Here is a 26,207-nt window from a genome sequence, read left to right as displayed (position 1 = left end):
TTCAATTTCCAGCAGCCAGGTAGAAGGTGCCTGATGCCTAATTCAATGCCAGAGATATTCTATTAAAAGCCTAAGCATGCTATTATAAAGGTTTAACGTGATAATAAGGCAGTATCCTAATGACCCACTCATTCACTCACTCGTTACTGGCCTCAGTAGATACACTCATTAATTTGCTCCATAGAGAGAAGCAAAGCAGCGTTTTTTTTGCCATCTAGATATTCGCATCTAGATGTCTTAGGTAAAGATTAGTGTCTGAGGAATGCATAATGTTAACAAGGGTCCTCTCATGCATAGAGTTACTAAAGTGTTTGTGTGTGCCTGAACTGCAGCCCAAGAACAGCAAACATATCTCCACTAATGACTGTAGTTTTGAAAAGAACAACTCTCCACTGCTCAAGCCTGACACATACTTGGCTGGACAACCTGTGTGTGCCTACAGTGTGTGTGTGTGTGTGTGTGTGTGTGTGTGTGTGTGCACTCTAAATTTGCCCTCACTGTCATTCTTCACGATGTATGACAGAAGTTAAATGCATGCTGTGGGCTGCTGGTTCTCCCACAGAATATCTTCTTACTTCTCGTTCCCGTAAAAACAAATGAGGAGAACACTTGATTTTCATTGGTCAGAAAAAAAAAGAAAGAAAGAACACACTTGGTGAGTTGTTGATCTTGATTAGTTTCATGAGAAACAGACTTCCAGGAAAGTCAGGTCCCTATAAAGTCAGGATCCAGTGCTTATGGTGGTTTTGTGTTTTTCTTTTTTGAGGTAGCATAAAGGAGTTGGACCATTGTCTTGGATATTTTTGGACACATAAGTAGGTTTTTACGTATCCTAGCAACAGAGAGGCGCTCTGATGATACTATTCCTTTATACATGTGTGCTTTCTGTACATCCTCAGATTAAGTTGGTTTGTGCCGCTTTCTGATTTATCCATGCTGCTGCCCTTTTTCCTGTCACTTGCAAATGAAAAGAGTATTTTTAAGACCATTCATTTCTCAGCAGCATTGGTCAAATAGAATAAAATACAATAGAAAAATAGAAAAATACTTTATTCATCCCCTGGGGGAATTTCAAGTGTCACAAAGCAGTGAGACATTATCACAAAACCTCTTACAGTGACAGTTAGGGTTAATGGTTGTTGTGCAGTCTTTTCTAATCCTAATCTAATTCTAACCTGAAACCTGAAATCCTCAAATTGCCCTTTGAAAATAAGAGGTCTGTACAAAATGTCCTCACTGTCAGAAAAATGTTTTCAGACTGACGGTGGTACAAGGAGTGCTAGAACACACACACACACACACACACACACACACACACACACACACACAAACATAATTGTGCTGAGGCGATAAATACTGATCGGTCATTACTGCAACTCCGTTCTTAAATACATTACAAAACGGGAAATGCATGAAAACACAAACTTGAGTGTTGTTATTTCAGCTTCAGCACAAGAGAAACCTCTTTCATTATTTTGTTAACATTTTGTACCTGACAATGAGTTTCACGCAATGTATTAAGACAACAAAAATACATGACCAATGGCTGTTATCATGGAGATAGGAAGTGGATGTACAGCATCCTGGTCTGCAGCACTATTGGTGGTAGAGACGTTACCAGACCGAGGAACGGCTTCTTCCCAGAAGCTGTAAGACTGTTAAATTCTGGTGGAGTTGTGTGATTTGCACAACCAATTGTTTTGCACAATTATTTCCCCGCACAAACGTGAATAATTCATGCTGCTAGAATTACTCATGCTGCTTGTTGCCATTTTTATTAATATTTCTCCTTATTCATCTTATTTTATTTATCTTGTTTAGTGCCTGTTTACTAGTGTCTATATTATAGTCACTTAGTATCTATATATTATAGTTACTGTGGGTAACAATCCGGAACCTGAGTGCATAATTTTGTTCCATCTCATGTTTCTGTGTGGTTGGGAATGACAAATAAAAATCCTTGAATCCTTATTTGACACAACAGAAACAGGATGAGGCATAATGGAGCTGCCCATACTCCTGGGAAAATAGCATCAGTTTAGCCAATGAAAGTCTAATGGGGATGTCTCCATATTTATATGCAGTCTATTCCAGGTTATGGAACACCCAAATGTATCATGATGTTTGCAATATGTAATTGGCATATAGTCTTTAAGAACTTAAGACATCTTCAAGAAGCCCAACAAGTCCATTTGCCCTTGTTATTTATTCATTTATTTTTTCATTTGTAACATACAGGGGTTCTGTGTACAGAATTTAAGGAGTTGTTGTGCTTGGAATAAGCATTTCAATCTGCCGTGTGTCAGCACCAAATCAAGCAATGACTTGAGAGAAGGCCTTTTGGGTTCTGTGTTATAGTTTTGTAGTTTCAGCCATTTTCTGTGCACCTACAAGTTGGAAATGGAGGGAGGAGATATTTAATAGGTTGTAATCTCTCATTGTCTTAGGTTACCTGAGCTGTAGGGGGCAGTGTTGAGAAGTTGGAGAGAATACAAATTGAGAAAGATTGATGACATTCATTCCCCCATGTTTGATTAAATTCTTGAGCTGTGTGAATTTTAGCCAGCACTTAAGCACAGGTCATTTATTTTAAAGGGCCAGTGTAAAAATACCTGTAAAGCCAAAACCAGATTTGGCACGGTAGAGTAGACAAGACAGAACTTATCTTCACCACTTCACTGGGTCTGGAATAAATTCTTCAATAAATCTTGTCATTTTTTTTTATTGCACTGTCAAAGGATAAGGTGTTGCAAACTATAGTCTATGTAGACTACTGTCTTTGAATTAACAAAAAACAAGTATATATGCTGCTGGATGCACTATTTCCTCCTGTTTCTACGTTGTTTGCTCAAAACTAGTGGCCCACTGTTTTCAACTGATCCAATTGGTTAATAATTCCTGCAACTGATTAGACATTTGCATTTCAACTAAAAACATCAGTTTTATGTGTCACAGTATATGTGCGTTAAAATTTCTCTGCTTGTAGTCATCTGCTCCATCTGTATGAACCTGCTGACTGTGACATCACTGTCTGTGCCTGCCTTTCTCTGTCTGTCTTGATCTCTATCTGTCTTTCTATCTTTCAGTGTCGGCCCATCAGTCTCTCTCCATCCTGAGCAGGAGAGAACAAAGCTTCGTTAATGTACCTGTCTGGTTTCTCTTCGACTCTGCTTCCTCTGATGTTTACCAATTACAGCTCATTTAAAATCACTCCTCACTGGTTCTGTTCCTTTCCTCAAGCTTGTCTTTCTTTTTTTTTAAAACAAATTTAAAATCATATATTCCACAATCTTATGTTGTCAAATACTAGAGAAAAATCACAATTCAAAGCCAGCCAGTTTTTCTTTTCATCATTCTCATGTTTCTCTTCTCTTGAACTGCATTTCCTCCTTCACTTCTTTCCTGACTTGGCTTTCCTCAGTGTGTGGAGCAGAGTGAGACCTGCCGCTACTGTTGTATAATGTTATTTACATTTCTCAGCGGTAATTAGGCTGATAGGGGAACGGCTGCGATCCCACAGTCGATTAAGAAGAAAGGGGAGGGGGGTTAGGTAGAACATAGGTCACACAAAGTACATAGCCTCTTTTAACTGTGGTGATGTCACTAAATGGCTCCTTCAAGGATAAGAGTGCTTAAAAAAAGTGGAATAGACAGATCAATGTGTTCACTAGCAAATATTATACAATATATTATAATTTATCGAAAATAACATTTGTTTAATCAGATTCATTTAAACAATCTAATAAATACAAATTTAAGTAATGTAAAAATATTTATATATTAAGTTACTATATGAAAACATAAATGTATTATAACTAATAAAAGAATGTTTAAACAAATGTGACTCTTATAAGTTAATAAACTATAATAATAAAAACAATGTTTTATAACTCATATAAATGTGATATAAAAATACACTTTATCATGCTGGAGTTTTCCCTTTTTTTCAGTTTCATTTTTAAAACACAGTATCTGACGTGATAACCTTTCACCGGCATGTCTGAACACAGAGTTCTGCAGGTGGAACACTAAAGAAAAGCAAATATGCAGGAAAAAGAAGAGGGGAGAAGACCGAAGTGCACAATGTGTTGGCTGGCAAAAAGTGAGGAAAATTGTGTGGATGAAAAGCTGCTGAGAAATTTGCAACGTTACAACCAACATTAGTGCTGTAACATTTAGCCAGCCAACAAGAGAACTGACCTGCATTTATTCTGATTAATCTTTCAAGTCATTTATCCAGGAGAAAGCCAAAAACCTCATGATATCACTTCTCTATCTGGCTTCGCTGAGCCTAACAGCTGTAATCTCGCCAAGACTGTGGTTATCCAGCCTTCCTAGAAAGGGGGCCAGATAACCAAACAAGGACAAGTCTACTGGCAGCAGAGCGGCACCTTTTACAAAGTAAAAAAAAATACAAAGATGTTAAACAAAATGCAGGGTGAAAGAAACAAGAAACATATTCTTAAAACTGCAACGTTAGGTTGGACTTAAGCATCATTCAATGTCATGTTCCGTCAGTCTCAACTGAAGGAGGATACAGGTCCACAAATGCATACTGAAAAGTCTTTGCTTGCAGTCAATAAGAAAAGAGAAAATGAAATGAAGAGGACAGGAGAGGAGTCTCTTGCACAGCAGCACACCCCTACCGATAATCTGCCCTACAATAATCACACTTGATGGAATGGGTGGAAGGAGATGTAACATCTGGTGGAGCTGGCAACATGCCGCTCAAGAAGCTGTCAGCGATGAGCTGCTGAGAATCTATATCTATATATATTTTTATATATCTTGGCTTCCTAACAGACGGTCTCACTGTCTGTGCACTGAGCTCCAGCACTGAAAACCGCCGGGCAAAGCGAAGCCCAGATCCTGTTCTTCAGTTCAGGCCTCAAACTTTCAAGAGTTGAACCAACACCAGACACTTGTTGGACTTCAGCGCTTTAAGCATATGTTCTGAGCTGAATTAGGAGGTGTTGTCTGAGATGGCAGGTTTGCCAGCTGAAAGCTGCTGAAAATATTTGACTACTTTATTGCATTATACAATATAGAACAATTTTTCTGGTCAAAGCACCTAATTCTGTGGTACGATGTGGATCAGCTCAGCTACAGGCCGAGTGGGAGCCACGTTATGTTCAAGGTGAACTGCTGCACTACTGCGACGCTCTGCGTGTTTGTGTGCGATTGCATACACAGTCCACGTATGCGGGTTTGTTTCATGTAACAACGCCAAATCCAGAGCACTGAGAGGGGGGTTTGAGGCGGGGGAAGTGGGGGCAGGTGATGAGGGTGGGTGGGGTAAAATAATATATGTAACACACATCATGGCCTTGATAAGGATCAAAGTGGTTACATAACCGCCACAGTCTCTTTGTTTCGTCCAAGAACACACTCCCAATCAACCCTGAAGTGAGAGAGAACACCATGTGTTTGTCCGTCGTTTCTTTTTCTGTCCCTTTCCTCCGTCCACCACACATGTGTTGTGTTTGCTTGGGAGGCAACTAACAGGAATAAATAAATCGAACAGGAGACGCCATCATTAGACTCAAACTTTCCAGGACATTCAGAGAAAACAAACAAAAGATGCGGCTCGCAAAATGTCCTCAGCCGCTCTTCCTCCTCCTCTTTTCATTCAAGATTGACTGCAGTAGATAACCTCAAGAGAATGAAAATGGAGAAAAAAAAAAAAAAACGCTGATGCTTGATATGCAGGGGGAGCAAATAAAATAATCTCATCCTATTGTTCCCATGTTTGCATTTCAAAATAAAACAGAATTTCTATAACATTCAGATAGACTTTCACCATCCAGTACTGGTGTGGTTGATTTGGTCGCACTCTGGTAACAATACACCCCCTTGTGGTGAAAATGGTAAGTGTATAAACCACCGAGAGCAGCTCCTTCACCGACTACAAAAAACAGCCTAACAGCAATGTAGTCACACAATTAAAATTTTAACTGATCGGCTATCAGACTATCCATGGCCTACGTTTTTTTTATCTAACTAACCTACAACAGCTAAATCTGAAGCCTGCTATCACTAGTTACTCCATCAAAGACTGACCAGTTTACCTGGGGGTACAAATATAGTGTGAGTATGTCTGAGGTACTGAAGCCCAGAAGACAATCCCACTTCTACTGCTCACATTTTTTATGATGTAAAGTTGCTCTGCAGTTTCTTCCTTGGAAACTCATTATGGTGCCTTGCATTGCAGGCTTCACGTGGTGATGAACAGAAGAGTCGATGCAGTAGGACAGAAGAGTGATATAGTCAGACACGTCATCTGAGTGCCACAGAGTTGAATTAATTGACAGCTAAATGGCTCTGATTGGACCATCCAATTGTGTGCAGAGGAATGTTCGGCTGAAATACCCCTCAAAATTTCAATTTGCGTATTAAGCAGACTTAAATTATGATAAGAACTAAGTCGGGTTAAGTCACGCTACTGCAACATTTTTTCTTGGCAAACAGTCTGAATCCTGAGAAGCAGACTACGCCACAGCCAAAATCAACCGCAAGCCTCGGGCCCCTGGCTGAGAATGGGTCATTCATTGGAGAAAGTGGACAAAATCCCACAACTACTGGTACGAATCTGCTCCCTCAGGCTGATGTATGAACAGAAACCTTTACATCAAAGCTAGCCAATTATAAATTCAAATCCAATTTTTTAAATAAAGAATTGTAGCCAGGCCAGACATGCTACATGCCTACAAGCAAATGGTAATGATGTGTTTCAAACCAATATAGATCAGTTTAATGAAAAATGCACTTGTTAGCAAGTGTGGGATAAATTAAAGGATTACCTTGTCTTTCAAATTTGGTGACAAATGAAGAACAAAAAGTGGATGAAAACACAATAACAGAGCTGGAATTGAACAGAACCTGAGGTGGTAGAAATATTTTCTCAAATATAGCAATAGCAATGAAATAATATAATTACATTATGTAAATAATAATTTTGGTCACATCTTACCCAGGCATATATCAACCTGCATCAAAACTAAATGTGCACAGTTGTAGCAATAACATTTGTTGGTCACATCTGAGCATGGCACATTACAAAGTGCCTTTAACTGAATAAAAATCTGTTAGTACTCCAACCTGATGCACTCATGGAAAATTAAACACATAGGTTTGGCATTGATGATACTTGATGGTAGAATAAGTGTTTGTCAGTCCAGACAGGCTTAAAACAACAGTTTCCAATGTCAACTCTTAGCTTCAGCTTTGAAAATTACATATTTTGGACGCTTGGCTGTATACTGTCAGCACCACTAGACACACTTTAAAACTACACAGAGGCTACGCGGAGTGTTCATGGTCTGAAACACTGTAGGAATGTGTGAAATCTCATGAAATGAGTTCAATTCAATTCAGTTTTATTTATATAGCGCCAATAACAATACAAATTGTCTTAAGACGCTTTACAAAAACCAGCCTGCAACCTCCAGAGCAGTCTGAGGGCGACGGTGGCAAAGAAAAACTCTCTTTTAACAGGAAGAAACCTTGAGCAGAACTCAGCTCATATGGATGGACCCGTCTGCCGAAGGCCAGCCAGGTAGAAACAGAGAAGATAGAGAGAAAAGAAGAGCAGGAGAAACAAGATAAACAAACTTTTGTCATAAATACACACATCAAGCTGAAGGAGTTGCCCTCCGCATTTCTTCCAATTCAATTCAATTCACTTCAATTCAATTCAATTCAATTCAATTCTCACTGCTAACTGAACAGGCCTGCTTCAGATTCATCGAAAGAGTCTCCTTTGCTTACAGATCTTCAGACAGGCTCGAAGCTCTTAACATGCACATTTTCTTCCATTTGGTTGCATCTTGACCAAAATTGAAGATGATTTCAGTTCACCAGCTTTCTTGAATGTTTGCTCAACAACCGTGCCAACACTGTGTGTTGGCGAGGTCAGACAGACCAAAGTTAACACCTGTGCCACCTTCTCAGCACCGTCAGGCTTAAGTTGCTGTGAAAAGACTTTGCACATAAACGCAACATGCGACCCGTTTCCTTCAGCAAGCTGTCAAATTGGAAATCGTGCACGGCTGGAAGTAACACACGCACACTGTACCACGGTGCCAACACACACAAATGCACAAAGCTGCTATATGTTTCCCGGAAAGGAACACTTGTGCAATATACCATAGACAAAACATAGAGTGGTCTGGAAGGGCTGCCCTGTTAGCAGCACCCCACCCACGGGTGCCCTTTGTGCATCTGTCTGTCACAGTACAGATGGATAAATAGGCTGAAAGTGGAGATGCTGAAAGAAGAGCAGTGTGTGAACGAGAGAGCAGGAAAGGCCGAAGAGAGCCCTGCAGATCTTTCCCTGAAAGAGCCGGTAGCAGGCGCTCTGCTAATGACTTGATACATTTTCGCAAAACGGTTCCTCCAGCCTTATTTTTTCACCACGTATAAAATCTGATGATGCACGAGGAGCTCCGGACAGTTTGTCGTCAGACGTAAAGAGAAGTTGTGATGCGATTCTTGTATAACTACAGTCACTGAATAGAGCTGGGAACGTATTTAACTCAAACATGTGAACCTAAAACGACAGAGAATGGCTCCATTAAAAAATGATTTTTCCATCTTTAGAGGGTTAAGAAGGTCTCATTTTCCTGTATTTTGCAATAAAAGATTAAACTTAAGAAATAAACTTGTGTGACAGATATTGCATATGTCTCCTTCTTATCCTGGTAGTCATGCTCCAGTTCAATGTTTTATGACGAACATCTACTTAGACAGTGTCTACTGATGGAAAGGGGAAGGTGGCCAGAAGGTGGATAATTTCTGAGAGTTAGAAAGCAATCAGCAATTTAATTCAGTTCTCAAAAATTGTGCGACTCCACGGATGCCAAATTTTAAGTCACGTTGGTTTCTGTTTTCAGTAAGATCTTAGTACTATCAGGGTCTGAGGCAGGTGTCTGCTTAACTGGAAGCTACATATTTCCCATTGTCTCATGGTGCCCTCTGGAGGACAACAGTATGTCTGCATGTGTGTGTGTTTTCGTACTTTAGTCTGGAAGCAGCAGAAGAGCTGAGTCAGGTAGGGGTGTTTCCTGGCCAGCGCGAGGATCCGTTTCTCGGTCAAGGTGCAGTCCACGTCGTCGTCCTGCAGGATCACATCCTTCTTCAGCACTTTGACGGCGTAGACCTCGTCGCTGCCCTTCAGCTCGGCCAGCATCACCTGGAACAACAAATGCGACAATGGAGAGAATGTTCTCTTTCTCTTTTCCGTACAGGTGGCGGGCAGAGGGAGCCAACGAGTCTCGCACCCACCTTTCCGAAGCTTCCTTTGCCCAGTACTTTGATGAACACAAAGTCATGCAGGTTCATCCTCTTGGTCTCTGGAGCGCTGTGACATTTGACATCACCATTCTCCTGGCTTCCTACCCCCGCCACGCCAATGCTGTTCCCCCCACCTCCCGCATGGCTTTCGCTCGTTACTGTGGGAACAGAGGATGGGGAGGAGAGAGGGTGCGTCTTGTGCTCCTCTCCGCGGTGGTCAAAAGACAGAGCCTTCCGGATGTTCTCTAGCTCCTTCGCATCTGCACAGAAACAACAAGGTGAGCTGTGATGTGTGTGTTCACTGCAGTGCAGAGGTTAGCCAATTAGACTGGTCAGAACTTCATCTACCCTGGTCACACGGGGACGTGGGAGCAGACTTGGAGCGATCGTCCTCCATCTGAGGAGTCCCCACTAACGGCTGCTGAGGGTCCTGAGCCTGAGGAAGCTGTTCAGAGACAACAAGTCACTGTAGCTATCGGCATCTTCATCGAGATCTCCGGCAGTTTTAATTGCCAAGCTCACTCTTTTAATACAAGCAATAATATTTCAGAAAGAAAAGCACAGATTTCAGTTGTTGTGAACACAAGAATCATAATTTTTTGCCTGCTTTGGCCACCAGAAGGATCAGTCATTAGTGTACTTTTAGAAATAAATACTTGGACTACTGCCTTCCTACAAATGTACCTTAACAGCACAGAGCAGAGCTGCTCCTAACTCACTCCGATTACAAGATCAGCTGTTGCTTTCTTTTCCACATGAATTGGGAAAAGGGGCTTTTGTCCACTCTAGAGCCTTTACATGGAAACTGAGCTCATTTCACTGAGCTTTTAAATCCACACTGAAAGTACTTGAGGCCAACTTGTATTTTTATAATCTGCTTGTAATTCTTTTTATCTTTTTTCTTGTATTTGTCTTTCATCTGTGTTGTAATTGTGTCATTTTCTGTGTTGTGTATTTGCTGCTGACTATCTTGGCCAGGACTCCCTTAAAAAAGAGGTTCTTAACCTCAATGGGATCTTCCTGGGTAAGGAAAGGTTAAGAAGAAGACGAAGAAGAAGAAGAGCAATTCAGATTGTCTCAAGATTCTTCCCAGAACCCAGAGCCAGCACTAAAGTGACCCTTGTAACAGGAAGTAACCCGTCTGAATAAACTCCACATGCAACACATAAACATGGAACAAACAAGGATACAAGATATAAACTTAAAAGTAGAGAGGGTGTTGAAACTCTAGGAACCACAAGTAGACCTGCACTTTGACAGCAGGGCGATCTAATCAGGTAATAAGGTGCAATGAGGTCAGGGGAGTTTCTCTAACCTTTTTCCGTCTCTGGGCACTGTTGGAGATCTTGTCTGGTGTGACTCCCAGGTCAGAGAGGACTTTAGCAATCCCTCTGGCATCCACGCCACAGTTGGGGGCTACGTTACTCTCACAGCGCCTGTGTACGTTTACTTTACAAACTGGGATGCAAGAACATGGGCCAACAGTGAGGGCTTGCAGGACGACCAGAATATGTGAATATGATATTTTTGGTTGATTTCTTTTTGTCCAGATGAAGGGAACTCTGTTTGTCCGCACCTTTACACTGGAGTCCCTGTCGTAGCAGACCCCACAGCAAAGACCCACAGTGGTCACAGAAGGTGAGAACTTTAAAGTTGTGGATGCTGAATTTGTGCGGCACGTTGACACTGAATCTCTGAGATCCGACTGTCTGTAAGAAGCACAAACAAGTAATACATAACAATCTTTATATGTCTTTTATAAACAGTAGATAGTTAAGACATAACTGGTTAAGACTGTTAATCAAAGTTTTTTTTCACCCAGGAATGAAAAGGAAGTTGTGATTAGACGTCGATTACCAAGAAGTGAAATAAATGTTAATCACCTTGCTGCAACCATCTTGATCGATTAACATTAATTAAACCTGCCCCCCAGTCTTAGGATGTAACATCTCACACAACTGGTTCTTTGATGCTGGAATCACTAATGTGATTGATTACAACGTGTGTTTGGAGATCCATACCTCCCCGACTGTGTCATCCTGCTTCTTCATCCCAGCACATTTGGTAATGATCAGCTCATGGCAGCGTTTGTGGACCACACAGGTGCACACTGCAGGAGGAAGACCCATCGTATGAATGTACGTTTTATGTGTGTTGTAAGTTTATACGAGAACCGGCAACTCACCTTGACACTGGTAGCCCTGCTTTCCTAAAACGCCCCTACACGGAGACAGACAAACATGTGAGAAGCTGCACCTGCAATCAACACTTTTAGATACATTGTTTTTGGCCTAGTTATGATGAAAGGATTTTCTGAAATACACAAAGAGACAAACGGCAAATGTATTTTACACGCTTTACATCTCATGAAAAAGTCTCGTTATGCAGCAGTTTCTGCAAAACACAGCAGCTGTCCTACACACAAACTAGTGTTTTTGTTGATTCACAGCAGAGAGCCCGAACACTGGAAGGCAGTTTCCTTGTGATTACACATCAAACGCTCTTTCGGGGCAGGGCTGAGAGCGAGCGCCAAGGCCACATGGTCTCCATGTGAGTGAAGCCAGCGCGGTTTGTTGGGATGGAAACAAACACAGCTGGCTTTGTTTATTACTCCCCACTTCACAGCATCCTCCGTGTGAACGACAGAGCAGGTTACCGAGCACATTTAAAAGAACTGAAAAAAAGCTGGTTAGTGTAAAATCTGCTTTACATGCAGCTTCTTTCTGATGCAAATAGCTCCGCATTTCTTCAGCACTGTGAAGTCTGGACATTTTACAGACTCTGGTTTCATTTAACTATAAAATATAAGGGTATAGAATCAGCACCGCCAGTTTCCTGCCAGACTTTGACGCACATGCACTCATGGTAAACGGATGTTATATGTTTAGTTATCTGCTCGTCAAGACATGATACGCCTCTTGCAGAATTCTCATTCTGCAAGATAAACCTGATTAAACCACATTTTTTTCCACTTCATCTGATGTTTAAGAAATCAGATGCTTCAAAATAAACCTTAAGCAAAATGTGTGTCATTATTGTGAGAGAGACACATGCCTAAGCTTTTGTTTTCTGTTTTCTTCATAAAATTAATATTTCAGTCTACACAGCTGAAACTGAACTACTGAAGTCCCGACTTGATGCGTGATTGTATGTTTGCATGTCGTGTATGTGTGAGATCATGCGTCTCTGACCAGATGAAGTCCCTGCAATGGGAGCAGTAGGTGGGCTGCCTCAGGTAGGTGGCCATGAACTTGTGTCCGTTGACCTGGTGGACCCTCCGGCGGACAGCGCCCTGGCGTTTCCTGGGACGCATCCGTTGCTGAAACACGCGCTCCTCATTGTCGGTGGAGGGTGGTGCTGCTGCAAGAATGCACACACACAAGCAAAAGGTAAGTATAAGCTAAAATAGAATAAGATAAGACAACATACGATACGATACGATACGATACGATACGATACGATACGATACGATACGATACGATACGATACGATACGATACGATGCGATGTGATACAACTTACTGATCCCCAACAAGGACTTAAGGTGTTACTAGTGTTACAGGGTAAGACAAAAATACAAGGCTGAATACAAACAGAAATATAAGGTAAGACAGAACCTACATAAAAATATAATACAAGAAATATTTACAGTAGTAAGCTAGGTGAAAGAAATACCAAAATAAATGAAAAATCCAGAATCTTGTTAGGGTTTTAAGATAAACCCCCTGATCTACAGCTCCACGTTTTTGTGTTTTTCTGAAGGAGGTTTTCTTATATGTATATATATATATAGCTGTCTGAAATAGGACTGAAGGAAAAGACAGTCTGTTGGCTGTCACTCTGACCCTGTGCGACCCCGTCACACCGCCGCATGTTGAGATAAGAAGCATTTTGCTTGTGAGTATTGTCTAAAATTATCCAGAAAAGCACCTAAGAGCTACATCACTGTCACTAGCCTTCCACTAAATATAGACTACTAGAGAAAGTGGGGGGACACTTTTCTGGGTGAGCAATGTCTGGCACCAAAAGAGTTTAGTTAGACATGATCACAGCTGGGTACTGAAAACAAATATTATTGCACACAATGAAAAACAGAAAAGCTACAGAAATGTTTGCAGGTTGTAGCAAATGTGTTTGATAAAACAATTATCTGCCTTTTGGACTTGAGCCTGACATTCTGCACTAACAACAAGCAGCCACTAGATGGCAATGGCACAGTGTGTCTGTAAAGGTTTTCCTCTCATTGGTACATCAACACATTACAAGAGAGGGGGAAAGAGGAGTCATCGTAAGGCAATGTGATTGAAAGCAGGAAAGTGACTACATATTACATATTAATATATGTAGAAATTCTTGCATTTATTATTTATTACGGGCTTTCTCTGTCTATGGAGGGGAATTTTTGTCTGTAGGTTGTTGTTGAGTGTAGAGTATTTTTTATGAGTGTCTGTACATTGATCAGCCACAAAATTAAAACTACTGACAGGTGAAGAAAATAACATTTACCATCTTGTGACAATTTAACGTTTTCCTGGACTTTATACATGTGGATATTACTTAGACATGTAGCATCTACCTAGACCAGACCAGGCCCCCCACCACACAGCAATGACAGTCCTTGATGGCAACAGCCATCCCCAGACACACATCCAAAAACCCTTTGGGAAAAACTCAAAAAATGTGAAGAACAGCACAAGGTGTTGACCTGACCTCCAAATTCACTAGATCCCAAACTGATCAGGTATGTGGAGAGGGGGGGGGGGGGGGGGGGGGGGACGACAGAGGCCCCTCCCCTCAACCCATAGGACCCAAAGACCCCACTAACAACAGCTCAGGACACCCTCAGAAGATCCATGTCCATTCTCTGATGAGTCACAACTGTTTTGGAGGAAGACCTATATAATATCAGGAAGGTGGTCATAATGTTGTCTGATCGGTATATTCTATCCTTCTTAAAAGCGATGCTGTGATGAGTATCTTGCATTTTCATTGTATCAGGAATACAATGAAAATATACGCTTTCCTAATTTCAAATATCTAAGATCTGCTGTATGGTTAGAATCCTTTGATGCTGTTTAGAGGATGAATCCTCCCAGTCTCAGTATTAACTTTAGTTCACGCTCCTAAAGGATGAACCTTCTCTACGACTCCATGGCCGTTTTAAACTCGGGTCTCATTGTACATTCCTTCCTCCCTGTCACACTCTTGTGCCTGTCCTCAGTCTCACTCTTTCAGCCCCTTTTTTGCTGTACACCATCACCTAGCAACTGATGAGCGCTGCCTAGCAACAGTGTTAGACTCAGAGTCTTGTACTTGGGAGGGTTCAGGAGCCGGAGGTGGGAGGGGAGAAGGTGCTCGTGCCTCCTGGATGCCCTTACTGTAACTCAGAACAAAAGTTAAAGACAAGATGTTCGAACTGCAAATTAGAGACGTTACAGACAGAGAGCCCCATGGTCTTTTTTTTGCCTTGATTTTATATAATATTGCATTGCTTTAGTTAACATTTATTAACTGTGCGCCGTGAGACTGAGATGTGATTGAAGCATTTCATTACGCCGTATATCATCATTATTAACATTAACAGTGGTACTCATCATCACTACTGTTCTGAATACATTGATCTAGTCCGATAGCCACAAGAAATGTCAAACAAACACTCAAGATGTGAGATGAGAATGATGAATCACAACGTGTTCCTGTCAAACCAAAGGGCTTTGAGATGAAGGCATCAGCACACTATGCTTGCAGGGACTACTCCTGCATGCAAAACACTGAGCGTCTCTGAGTTGATTTGGTCATCTTCAGTCTCAGTTATTTGCAAACTCATTTATATATAGTTTATCACGTTAGCGGTTAAATAACCTGCCTTGTTCTTCTTACAAAGCTTCATTATTTTCAGAGAATGAATTACACAAGCTCAAGTCACAGCATTCTATAAATATTTCACCTGCTTTTAGCAACACGGCAGCTCATCATTCTGTGTGAATGTGTGTAGGTGTACTTGCATGCATATGTGTGTATTAAATGCTAATAAGTTGATTGCAGCTCTCAGACCTGACATGTGCCCTCTGCTATGCAAACACATTTAAGTAATGACTGCAATTTTTGCAGCACACACACCCACCCATTCAGCCACCCACACCCACAAACACCCACAAACACACACACAAATATGTTTTGTGAGGACATCCACTGACAAAATGCATTTCATTGCCCCTTACCCTACCCTCAAACATAACCTAATTGTAACCTTTACCCTAAAACCGTAACCCTCAAACAGCCTTGAAAAGAAGTGAGGCCTGGCCAAAAAGTCCTCACTCCGCTGGTGTAAATCACTAGTCCCCAGAAAGATAGTTGTGCAGGAATACACACACATACACACACACTTTCAGTGATGTAACAGGTCCATTAGAGAGCACTCCACTTTACTAATCAATTTATCACCCATCGTCCTCCCCTCTCTCGACCTCTGAATATCTCCCTCTCAGCGTTACCCTTCCACTGTCATGTCTCTCCAACACGTAATCCGCAGAGCATCTTTCCACCTTAGTTGTGGTTGTGCTGTATTCTGTAGATGAAATCTCTCCATTAGTCACATTTATGCCCAGTTATCAAGATTTACTCTGAAGGATACTTTGTCTCTTCTCACTTTTAGGAGAACACTTATATTGTAGGGATATTTATTATTTACACTTGTTATTTTATTTGCACGTTTTAGAATTTCAATTTGTATTAATTAAAAACATGACATCAATTTTGACAGCATCATCACTTACAACCTAAAATGACTACACTACTCTGTATGTCTGCCGGCTTCTCCTCTTCACACACCTCGTGTCTCTTTAGAAGTTCTCTGACAGATGATCTCCCTCGGACTTCTATGAGTGAGTGAATTGCGCGTGTGTTCAGGTTTTCTTCACTTCTTACTCACAAAGCTGTGTAAATACATATTTGAGTCACGCCGAGTCACACAGAGACAAATCTACTGCTGCTTTTGCATTCTACTATCAGACTTGGCCGCCCTGATTCTTGTTCTAAATCACCGAATGTCTTTATAGCTCAATACCTCAACAGCAGGTCAGAAAACAGTCAAACGGTTCATCTTTCAGGGCAAGGATGTGTGACATACTCCTTTAGGTATGAGTGCTGATACAGCTTCATTTAGTACTGATCCCAACACACATTTGATACCTTGTAATACTTGAATTAACAAATAAATACTGCTGAAATTTACAATCTGCCATAAACTACTGTTTTAGTAAGTTTATAAAGTTGTGTACTATTATAGTAATTAAGTAGTTTTACAGTATTAAAATGTTGTCACAAATGTCTAAAAATGTCTAAAGAACAGCTCACGATCTTTTTCCGAAATGATCTTCTTACCATTATTATTACAGTACATTATTATGTTAAAACAATGTGATATGAATGTCCACTTTTGCAGCATGTGTCACATCCATATGGATCCAGTACAAAAAAAAAACAACCAGATACAACTGCCGACGACACTGATTTACATCAATATGTATGTAAATGTTCGCTGAATCAGGGGTTACATTATGGAACTAATTGTAGCTCTACAGCCAGAAGGCAGCACCAGGTGGAGGTATTGCGTCAATATTACAAAAGAGCCAAAGACTGGTGACAGAGTGATGTTCAAGACCTCTTTGAAAGTGTTGTCTTGTCCTCATCAACCAGCTTTTCTAAAGTCTCCAGGGTGTTGTCTGACATAGTCTGGAGGAGTTAACCAGAAAAGGGAGTTCCCAAAGAAAGCAAAGTTACAGCTGTGAAAAGATGCTTCACTGATGCTAAAGTAATGCAACTTTACCCCAGGTGCATATACATGTATACATATGTATATATGTACGTTCTGGTACTTGGTCCGATAAAGTGCCAGTGCTACATCCTAATGTACCAAAGTCTATCCTTCCCCTCGTCAGCCTGGAACATGTTTGATTTGCAGCGAACATAAAACAACATGGAGGTGGAGGAGGAGATTCTAGGTCGAGGCTATCTGTCAGCGCGTCTCATATCGTTAAATAACACAGTGATCTCTGAGTTCCCAGTCAAACGCTGAGCTCATCATTGCTTCTACTGAAAAGCATGCACTGCATGACATCATTGATGCATTGGACAAATCCACACAAACGCACAGGAAACTTGAAATGTCTATTTCCTGATGTAATGGTGCTGATTACACTTAGTGACTGGCTGACTCATTCCTGACTTTCTCACCCTGTAACACACATACATTTACAATAAAGAGAAGCCTTGACACAAAAATAGAATAAGGAGGTGCATCAGTTTGCACATATTAGGTGGAACTGAGCTTAATTAGGGTTTAGATGTGGTTTTAATTTTTTAAACTACATACTATATTAGATTTGTGCTTCTGCAGAACAGTGTTATATTAGAGAAGAGAAGAAAGAAATGCAGGTTGTGTTAAATTACAGTTTCGTCCTCCGTTCCAGTAAATACCCACTAAAAGCTCAATATTAACTTTGTATTACATTAATGATTAGTTAAACAACACCTCCATTACAGTTATGCAGATGAATACGAAAGTGCTTGATAAATAAAGTGAAAAAGTTCTATATTATTTTATTGAAAGTGTTCATTTTGATCCATTCTTGGAAATGTTAGTTTCTCGTAATCTGATGGACATTCACAAACCAGACTTGTGTTTTTCTTCTTTACAAAAGAGCGTAATCATTTGCAACTTTGCTCTTATTTTGCCATCACTCTTAATCGCTGACATTGCTGCAGTACGACGACACACATAAGATCCATCTAAGAGCAATAAAGTGGATTCATGGCACACAGGCCTTCCTTTAAGTCAGCTTGAACACATAAAACACATACTTATAATGAGAGGATTCTCCTTTTTAGTGGCCTGACATGCCTTTTCAAGTGTAGTTAAACACTTAATCCCTGTGGGGAAACTTACAGTGATTGACACTAATATTTTAAGTACTTGCAAGGTATGTTAGTAGGCCAAGCCATAAAACCAGCCTGTCATTTGAAGCATAAATGGAAAAATTTAAATTTAATCTTTCATATATAAAATGCCATCACTTGGCACTCATTTTAACTTTTGTCATAACCAGTGCATTAAATTTGTGATTTGTAGACCACGGTGATCTTTGGCCTTTAACCATCAGATTGTAATCATATTGGAAGTTTGTGACATTGCGACAAAATTCTCTTAACCCTCTATGGTACACATTATGATGCCAGTTAGGAAAAAAATGTTTGGAGTGTTTTTTTTTTTTGTCTTGAAATAGACTAAATAAACATAATCTAAAGAATTTTTAATTTTTTTTTATTTTTTGGAAGTTTTTGGGCTTCGTTGCCTGTAGGCAACATTGTACCATAACGGTAAAAAATGAAAGAGACTTTTTTTTCAATTTGAACATCATTTATGTCCTAAACATGTATAAAATATTTAAAAGCATCAACAGGTTACAATATATACCATTGTAAATTTTAAAACATTAGAAAAGGAACTCTTTTGAAGGGTTTGTTGTCTGAACGATGGCTGTAGGCAACATTGTACTCTTTTGGAACAACAAATTGAAATGAATGTTTTGAAGAGTCAAAGCGTAATACTTTAAAGAAAGTATTCAAACAAAGATCATAACCATTAGAAGTGCGATTTCTACCCTCTTCTTCTTCAAAGAGGCATAGAATGAGGCTGAATTCATTCTGTAAATGGAGGCAAATGTGTATAAGCAATTCAGACAGGCAAAGTTCACTACAATAGTAGACTGTGGTCTACAGAGTATAGTAATAGCCTGAACCTACTGCAGCCAACATCAAATTTATCTTTATTAAATTGTACAAATCAAAATAAAATTATGATGAATGGCATGCTTTTGAACATAATACCTAAACACACAATACTCACACAGTCTCATGCTGCCATCGTGATTCCATAATGGTTCACTGTTGCCTCAAGGCAACATATGCAATTTACCATTATGGTACATTGCTGCCTCAGGGCAACAGTTGCATTTTAACATGTTTCCATTATTTAATTAGCAAATAAATTGCATGGAACTATCAAAAATTAAAGTTTACTCATCTATTAATGTGAATATATTTTTTTCCAAATGGAAAAGGGCCAGGAAATTATGTTTTCAGATGATTTCTGTGGTGCAAAATGGCAAAGCTGTTTCCTTTGAATGAGTCTGCAAAAAAGGGTTCCAAGATGGTCTCCTGAAAGTCATGTGTCAAATTAAAGCATTGTGATTGATTCCCTATGGTTTTCCCTCTTTTTTAAAGTATTCCATCATTCAAAAGGATGCATTGTGGAGATTTAGCAGGTTGAAAATGGGTATGTTGCCTGAGGGCAACAACGTATATAGATATATAGATATAGTCCCATCACAAGAACAGGCCAGATGTAAATATGGAACACCTAAAACTATAACACAGCGCAGAGGACTAAAAAACAAAAGTTCGAGTTCATCAACAGATTATGACTTTAGAGGGAAAGCTTCTGTGATGATTACACAACAGAGAAACAGCAAACTGATGTGTATTACATACTGATGCAGCTGACCAGAGCTCACCTGACCTTCATGTAAAATTTCAAAGTGTTCTTACCTTCACTAGAAGATCCTGAGAGATCAATGATAACAAACACTTTCCCCTCTGGCTCCAGGTCAATCTGCAGACAGAGAAAGGGACAGGAGTCAAGGCCAAGGGAAAAGACAAAGAAAGATTACAAATACAAGCAATAATACATTTTTAAGGGTTATCCTAATAGGAGTAACGAACAACACAGGAGCATAAAACTGTAAGTGACAATAATACACTTTTAAAAAGGTGAGTTGAATGAATATTACGTAGTATTACGTTGGTAAATTATATATGACTTTCAGGTAGGAATGGAAAACTATAAACCTTGGACACTGTGCAGGTTGATAAGGCCATCAATGTATGCAGCTCAAAAAATCAGAAACACACAGCTCCACAGATCAGAAATGCACAGCTACAGTACACAGATCAGAAACAAGCAGCTCTACATATCACATATAATCAGGTCAACAGATCAGAAGCAAACAGGTCCTGTGATCAGAAACAGTCTTACAGATCAGAAACACACGACTCCACAGATCAGAAATAATCAGCTCCACAGATCAGAAACAAGCAGCTCTACAGATCAGAAAGACACAGGTCCACAGATAAAATAGGGAGTGGGGATGGGAGAGGGAGAGAAGGACACACAGCTAACAACATGCTATACATAGAAGTAGCACAATGTATTTCTGTATCATTGTCTTGCTCGTGGATCTATGACTCTTGTCCACTTATTGCAAAGTTGGCTTCTCGATCCTTGGCCCTTCTACATACCAAAGAAGATGCATCACCGCTACAACACTTGCATGTGAATAACACACGCAAGTGAAGAAATCACTTCCTTTTGTTTTGGAAAGCATTCTTCTTTAATTCCAAGAACTGAGGTGAATAAAGAATGTCAATCTGTTTGTGACTTTTTAAAGTGCATTAGCCGCATGCCACGGCTTTGTCTCTGTCCATGTGTCTTGTTCAGGCCTCAAAATGAATTAATAAATAAATAAATGACTTCAGACTTTCTGATGGACTGATGAAGGAGACACTTCTGGATGACTAGACTTTTCTACTCTCTTTACAGATCAAAATTCAGATCCTCACAGTTCTTCTTCTTAGGCGTCTACTGTACACGCTTATTAACAGAGATTACTGGAGTGCTGTCCCTTCTACAAATTCTCTATCATTATGTCATACTTACAGTCATGTAGGTTTAAATGTTTTGCATGTAATGCGAAAAATTAGGTGTACAACAGCAACAACTGTGGTTTTCAAATACAAAATGGGATGGTGGGGGGGTGGGGGAGGGGGTTTAAATCTTCAGCCACCCACTGCCAACCTGTGGGAAACAGTGACTTCCTGTTCGGCCACAATCTCACACTCTCACTTGCAACACAGCAGCAGTGTGGCAACAAGTAGAAGAAAGAGCTGGAGGAAAAAAAATGTGGTGAGTGACTTGCTGCGAACTAGAGGTTGACACACATCCTGTCACACACCCACACATCGTATATGCATGCACCTCATACATACACACATAAGCGTGAATGGGTTTAGGAAAACAGCGGCAAAGAGAAGTTTTGGGAAGTGAGGATGATGGAGCATCTGCATGTGTGGGTGAATGTATGCCGGCGTAGCGTCTTTGTGATTATGTGTTGGCCAAGTTATGAAGGCTGAAGGCAAGTGGGCATCGTACAGAGTTCCTACCAGCAGCTTGTACCACCCACGGCGTCCATAATCCCCCTGTGCACATGCACACATTAACACACACACACACACACTGTGAGCAGCACTAAGTGAAGACTTGGTGCAGTGAAGGCGAACAGGCGTGGGTTCAGTAATGTATACAGTAAGAGATGGAAAGCAGAGAGGGACAGATGAGGGGGAGGACAGAGAAAGTTTGTTGTTGGCTGGTTCCAATATGAAAGTGCTTGAGTGGGGGCTTGGCTTAGCATCACGGCTGATCGTTTCATTTTTATTTTTTTTTTAACACTTTTTATATCTGATGTTAGTTCCAGGAATGGCACTTTTTTTAATTGTCGGCTTAATGGATTCTCATCATTAAGCAGGCCAGTACACTCTAAGCATTTTGAGGTTTTAACTAGATAATTGTTCTCATCCATCTGCATTTCTAGAAGTAGGAACGGAAGGAAGGAAGTCATTGTGGCAGATGGACCGATGAGTGAGGCAGAATATTACTGTGAATTTGACAGAGGAGGCGGAGTCACTTTCTGCTGCTGGCACCGAATCACCTAACAAAGAAGAAAATCTGCAGATGTACTGACAACTGCATTAATGAGGGGTTTTGTTTTTATAGATGGGTGACTTCTTGATGGTTGTTGGGCAGCATAAACAGATACTTGTTTTTGAACAGTATTTTGATGCTCCAAAAGGAATACACTCTTATCCGACATTCTGGTCGATGCCAACTACCTGCCTCGATGTGATTTCTGTCAAATGGTGTAACAGAAACTGAAACACTAGTCGAAACAAATTAAATTAACCTCTGTACTGATTTAGAAACAAAGTCTTTGTCTTGATGGAAGAGTGGAGCTATCAAGTTACAAGACAAGACAGATCAGGATTTTTTATTGTTTTCTACATTGTAGATTAATACTATAGACATATAGAATTATGTAAGGAGTGTTAAACAAATCAGAACATGTTTTACTTTTTATTTACTTTGCACACTTTTGCTTGGGATGCTCTGCCTTTTCTCTGTGGTCCAACTCATCCCAAACATTCTAAATGACCCAGTTGGGTTTAGGTCAGGTGATTGTGGGGTTCAGGTCAACTGATGCCGCAGTCCATCGCTTTCCGTTTTGCCCTTACATTGCATGGAGGTATGTTTGGGTTCATTTTCTTGTTGAAAAATAAATAATGGTCCCATTAATTGCAAAAAACAGATGGGACGGCATGTCGCTGCAGAGTCCTGTGGTAGCCATGCTGGTGAAGCGTGTCTTGAATTTTAAATAAACCAACCAGCCTATGTGTCACCATCAGAGTACCTAACACACCAGCACACCTCCTCGTCCAATATTCAGAGTGGGACCACAGATGTAGCCATCTGGTCACATCATCTATGTCTCACAAAGACATAGTGGACAGATTTCTGCTGGCCTAATGTCCATATTATATTTCTTGGTCAAAGCAATTTTCTCCTTTTTCTTGTTGTTCCTCAGTAGTGGCTTCTTTGCAGCAAATTTGACCATGAAGGCCTGATTCACACAGTCTCTGAACAATTGATGTTGAGCTGTGTACACCACTTGGACTATGTTGGAACATCCTGTTAATTTGTAGTTTCTGAGGCTCAAAACTCTGATGGACTTAACGTAACTCTTCCTTTCACCACGAGAGACAGTTTAATCAAAGTCTTTGACTGTTTTTGTGACTGGACTTGAGGATAGATGGAAAGTTGTCCAGATGATTTGACCTTCATGTCTTAAATTAATGATGGATTCTTGTTACATTGAGTGGTTCTTACCATAATTGTCAATTCAAGAGTTGTGTACCAACCCTACCTCTGCACAAAACAGCTGATGGTGTAAAACACATGAAGAAGGAAAGAGATTTCACTAAAACACTCTTAACACAGCACACCTGGCAAATGGTCTTGTATTTATATAGCTCAATTCGATCTGTTTGTACTCAAAGTGCTTTACAGTCACAGTGTCACATTTACCCACTGGGAGCAATTTTGCCTCTTCCTCAAGGAAGTTTCAGCATGTGGTCCATACCGCAGATTGGAACAGCTAACCCATTCCAGGTGACTACTTGGAATGGAAACATATTGTGAGTTGTTTAACACTTTTATGTTCATTACATAATTCCTTATGCCTTTTTTCATAGTTTTATTATTCCACAATGCAGAAAATAATAAAAGGGAAAACCCACTGACTTAGAAGGTGTGTCCAAACGTTTGACTGGTACTGTATGAATAACCAGCTTTTTTCTTTGTATTCATGTAATCTAATTTCCAGAATATGATCAAAACCAGGATAAGCTTCATGACTGCAATACTGGTGCACATGTAAACAGTCATAGCCACTCGGGCTCAGTGACTCAAAAGAAGCTTTGAATATGTGTAAGAGATATTCTCTGAACTAGCTGATCTGAGACAATTATGCTGCTGTTGTGCCAAATCCATGCAGAGCTCTGTTGCTTTCAAGTTTCCACATTTCCAAAAAATTGCCAACAACTATGGCGTCACCGAGCACAGACAAAATAAAAGCTGTCTGCGTGGACCTCAAGCCTCCTCCCTTCCTCTGAGGTCACAGCCCTCCATTCATCTGCTTTGCACTGAGCACGCTCAGACTCACAGGTGCAGATGTCACTAAATATAGAGGCAGAAGAGGAAGGAAAAGGCCCCTCAGTGTGTACGCATGTGTGTGTCCAACACTTTGTTGCCGTGCGTTGTCTGTCATACACATTATAGATGCACTGAGCTAGTTTTGCTTGTCCTCTCACTGCTCGTAGGAAACTGAGAATTTTATTTATTGGTCACATCGCCCACCCCTGCTATGTAGTACATTTATCAAGGAGGCAAATTCAATATGAATGCGATGTTGAGAACATCCTCACACTGTACATTTATTCATGAAGGGAAAAAACGCATGCACACACACACGCATGCACACAGTGAAATTAAATTGCAGGCTTTAACTCAATTGAGCAGGTTTCTCTCCATCCTGCCTCCTCGTCTTCCCTAATGCAAGGCCTGTTGTGTTTATGTGCATGTGCAAGCATTGTTTGTCACCCATAATCGGGATTATCGGTCGTTGTGAATATTATTCGAATGTCACAACAGACAGGGTTTTAAAAAAAAATTAGATCTTTATTTGAAAGATTCGATTCATACAGTCCCTGGTTTGATTTATTTCATATAGGCCATTTCCTGCATTCTCTATTAAGATATCTCTCTGGCAGACAAGTCATGGGAACCCAGTCTCGTGACATCACGCAACAAGATTAATCCACGTGTGAGAGTGATCTCAAACGTGACAGAAGCTCCAACTTTGAGACTGCCATTGGTCCTGAAAGGCTGATGTGCGGCAGCATTTTGTATTTGAAAAGAATGTGGATGTAGATGAGACAACAAGATGTAAAATGTGTGTTGTTACAAAACTGAAATATCTCAATCACAATCAAATCAATCTAGGAAATCAGTATCTACACCCGGCCCTAATTGTTTATCACAGTTAGTTTTATTTAAAAAAAAAAAAAAAAAAAAAACACAAAAAACTATAAAATGATAGTCAATCAATGCAACGTTTAAAAAAAAAGGTGACAGCATTGGATGACCAGCCCATTTGACTGAATGTTAAAAGATCGGAATCAGATACAAAACCTGATCTGCACATCATTAGTCAAGGCACAGCTTTAATCCTCTCTCTGTCCATGGCTGTGATCCCTTGAGCAAACACCTAAAACTGCTCTGGGTGATTTGCATTGTTCAACGCTGGTCCAAGTCAGTTCACTTGAAAGGGTGATATGCTGAGAACAAATTATTTGAATGTGTGTACATACTGTGTAACAAGACAAATAAAGTTGATTTGAATTGGATTACGCACCAGTACCTTGTGCATTTCATAACAAACTTCACTGCAACAACAATAGTATATATTATTTTATCAGATAGTTAATGATAAATCATTTGGTGAATTAATGTTTTTGTTATCGTAAGATAATTCAACTTTCAGTTTAAGCTGTGACCGTTAGCCGTGCTAACTGTGCAGTCGGCTCGTGTGTACGCTGACCCTGCTACTCCTTGTGACTCAGTCTGACCCAAAAATAAAGGTCCTTCATCAAGTCATGGCTGCCGTCCACACCTGCCAGCTTTGTCCAAACACACTCACACGCACACAGAGGCACATGCCTCAGACAGACACACACAAACATGACCACAGTCAGTCAAGGTTGAAGTGAAAGCACATGACTCTGTTGATCTCTTGGCTCAGATTTGCTGCAGACACAAAAACGCCTCTGACTCTCCCTTTGGCTTTCCACCAAGCCAATAAAAGCATAAAAAGGTAATGTTTTCCTTTTTCCTCTGATTTTCTAGGAATCAGAGAAGCAAACGTCCAGTTTGTTGTGAGAATGGGCAGTTTCTACGAGGAGACCAGTAGTGTCCGACGTCCAAAACTTTTCTTGCAAAACTGTCTCTGTAAACTCTGTTACCCAGCTAAAAGAGCAAGAGAAAGACCTGCAGAATTGGACTCTTAAATAGTATCTGAATACTTTTCTAATTTATCATCGGCGGCATGGATCTAAGAAAGAAGAAAGTCAAAACAGAGAAACGCCAGTGCGGATGACCGAGAGACAAAGCAAGAGAGAGGGTGAACAGGG

General features: G+C 40.4%; 1 protein-coding gene across 2 annotated transcripts in view; it reads right to left on the bottom strand.

Annotated features, from left to right (window-relative positions):
• LOC125018826 (protein kinase C epsilon type-like) overlaps nt 1–26,207 on the bottom strand; it is a 71,481-nt gene that overhangs the window by 25,935 nt on the left and 19,339 nt on the right. The window contains exons 2-10 of one of the 2 annotated variants that reach the window (XM_047603207.1): nt 19,899–19,962; nt 12,483–12,648; nt 11,477–11,511; nt 11,313–11,401; nt 10,868–11,000; nt 10,607–10,749; nt 9,640–9,736; nt 9,283–9,551; nt 9,017–9,190 (exon numbers count right to left, since the gene is read on the bottom strand). In XM_047603207.1, coding sequence (XP_047459163.1) covers nt 9,017–9,190; nt 9,283–9,551; nt 9,640–9,736; nt 10,607–10,749; nt 10,868–11,000; nt 11,313–11,401; nt 11,477–11,511; nt 12,483–12,648; nt 19,899–19,962 — 1,170 coding nt within the window. Of the gene's footprint in view, nt 1–9,016; nt 9,191–9,282; nt 9,552–9,639; nt 9,737–10,606; nt 10,750–10,867; nt 11,001–11,312; nt 11,402–11,476; nt 11,512–12,482; nt 12,652–19,898; nt 19,963–26,207 lie in introns of both variants that reach the window. The other variant, XM_047603206.1, reaches the window with a different exon arrangement.

Source organism: Mugil cephalus, chromosome 13, assembly GCF_022458985.1.
Source record: "Mugil cephalus isolate CIBA_MC_2020 chromosome 13, CIBA_Mcephalus_1.1, whole genome shotgun sequence".
Classification (NCBI taxonomy): domain Eukaryota; kingdom Metazoa; phylum Chordata; class Actinopteri; order Mugiliformes; family Mugilidae; genus Mugil; species Mugil cephalus.
This window is presented reverse-complemented; position numbering and strand designations above follow the sequence as displayed.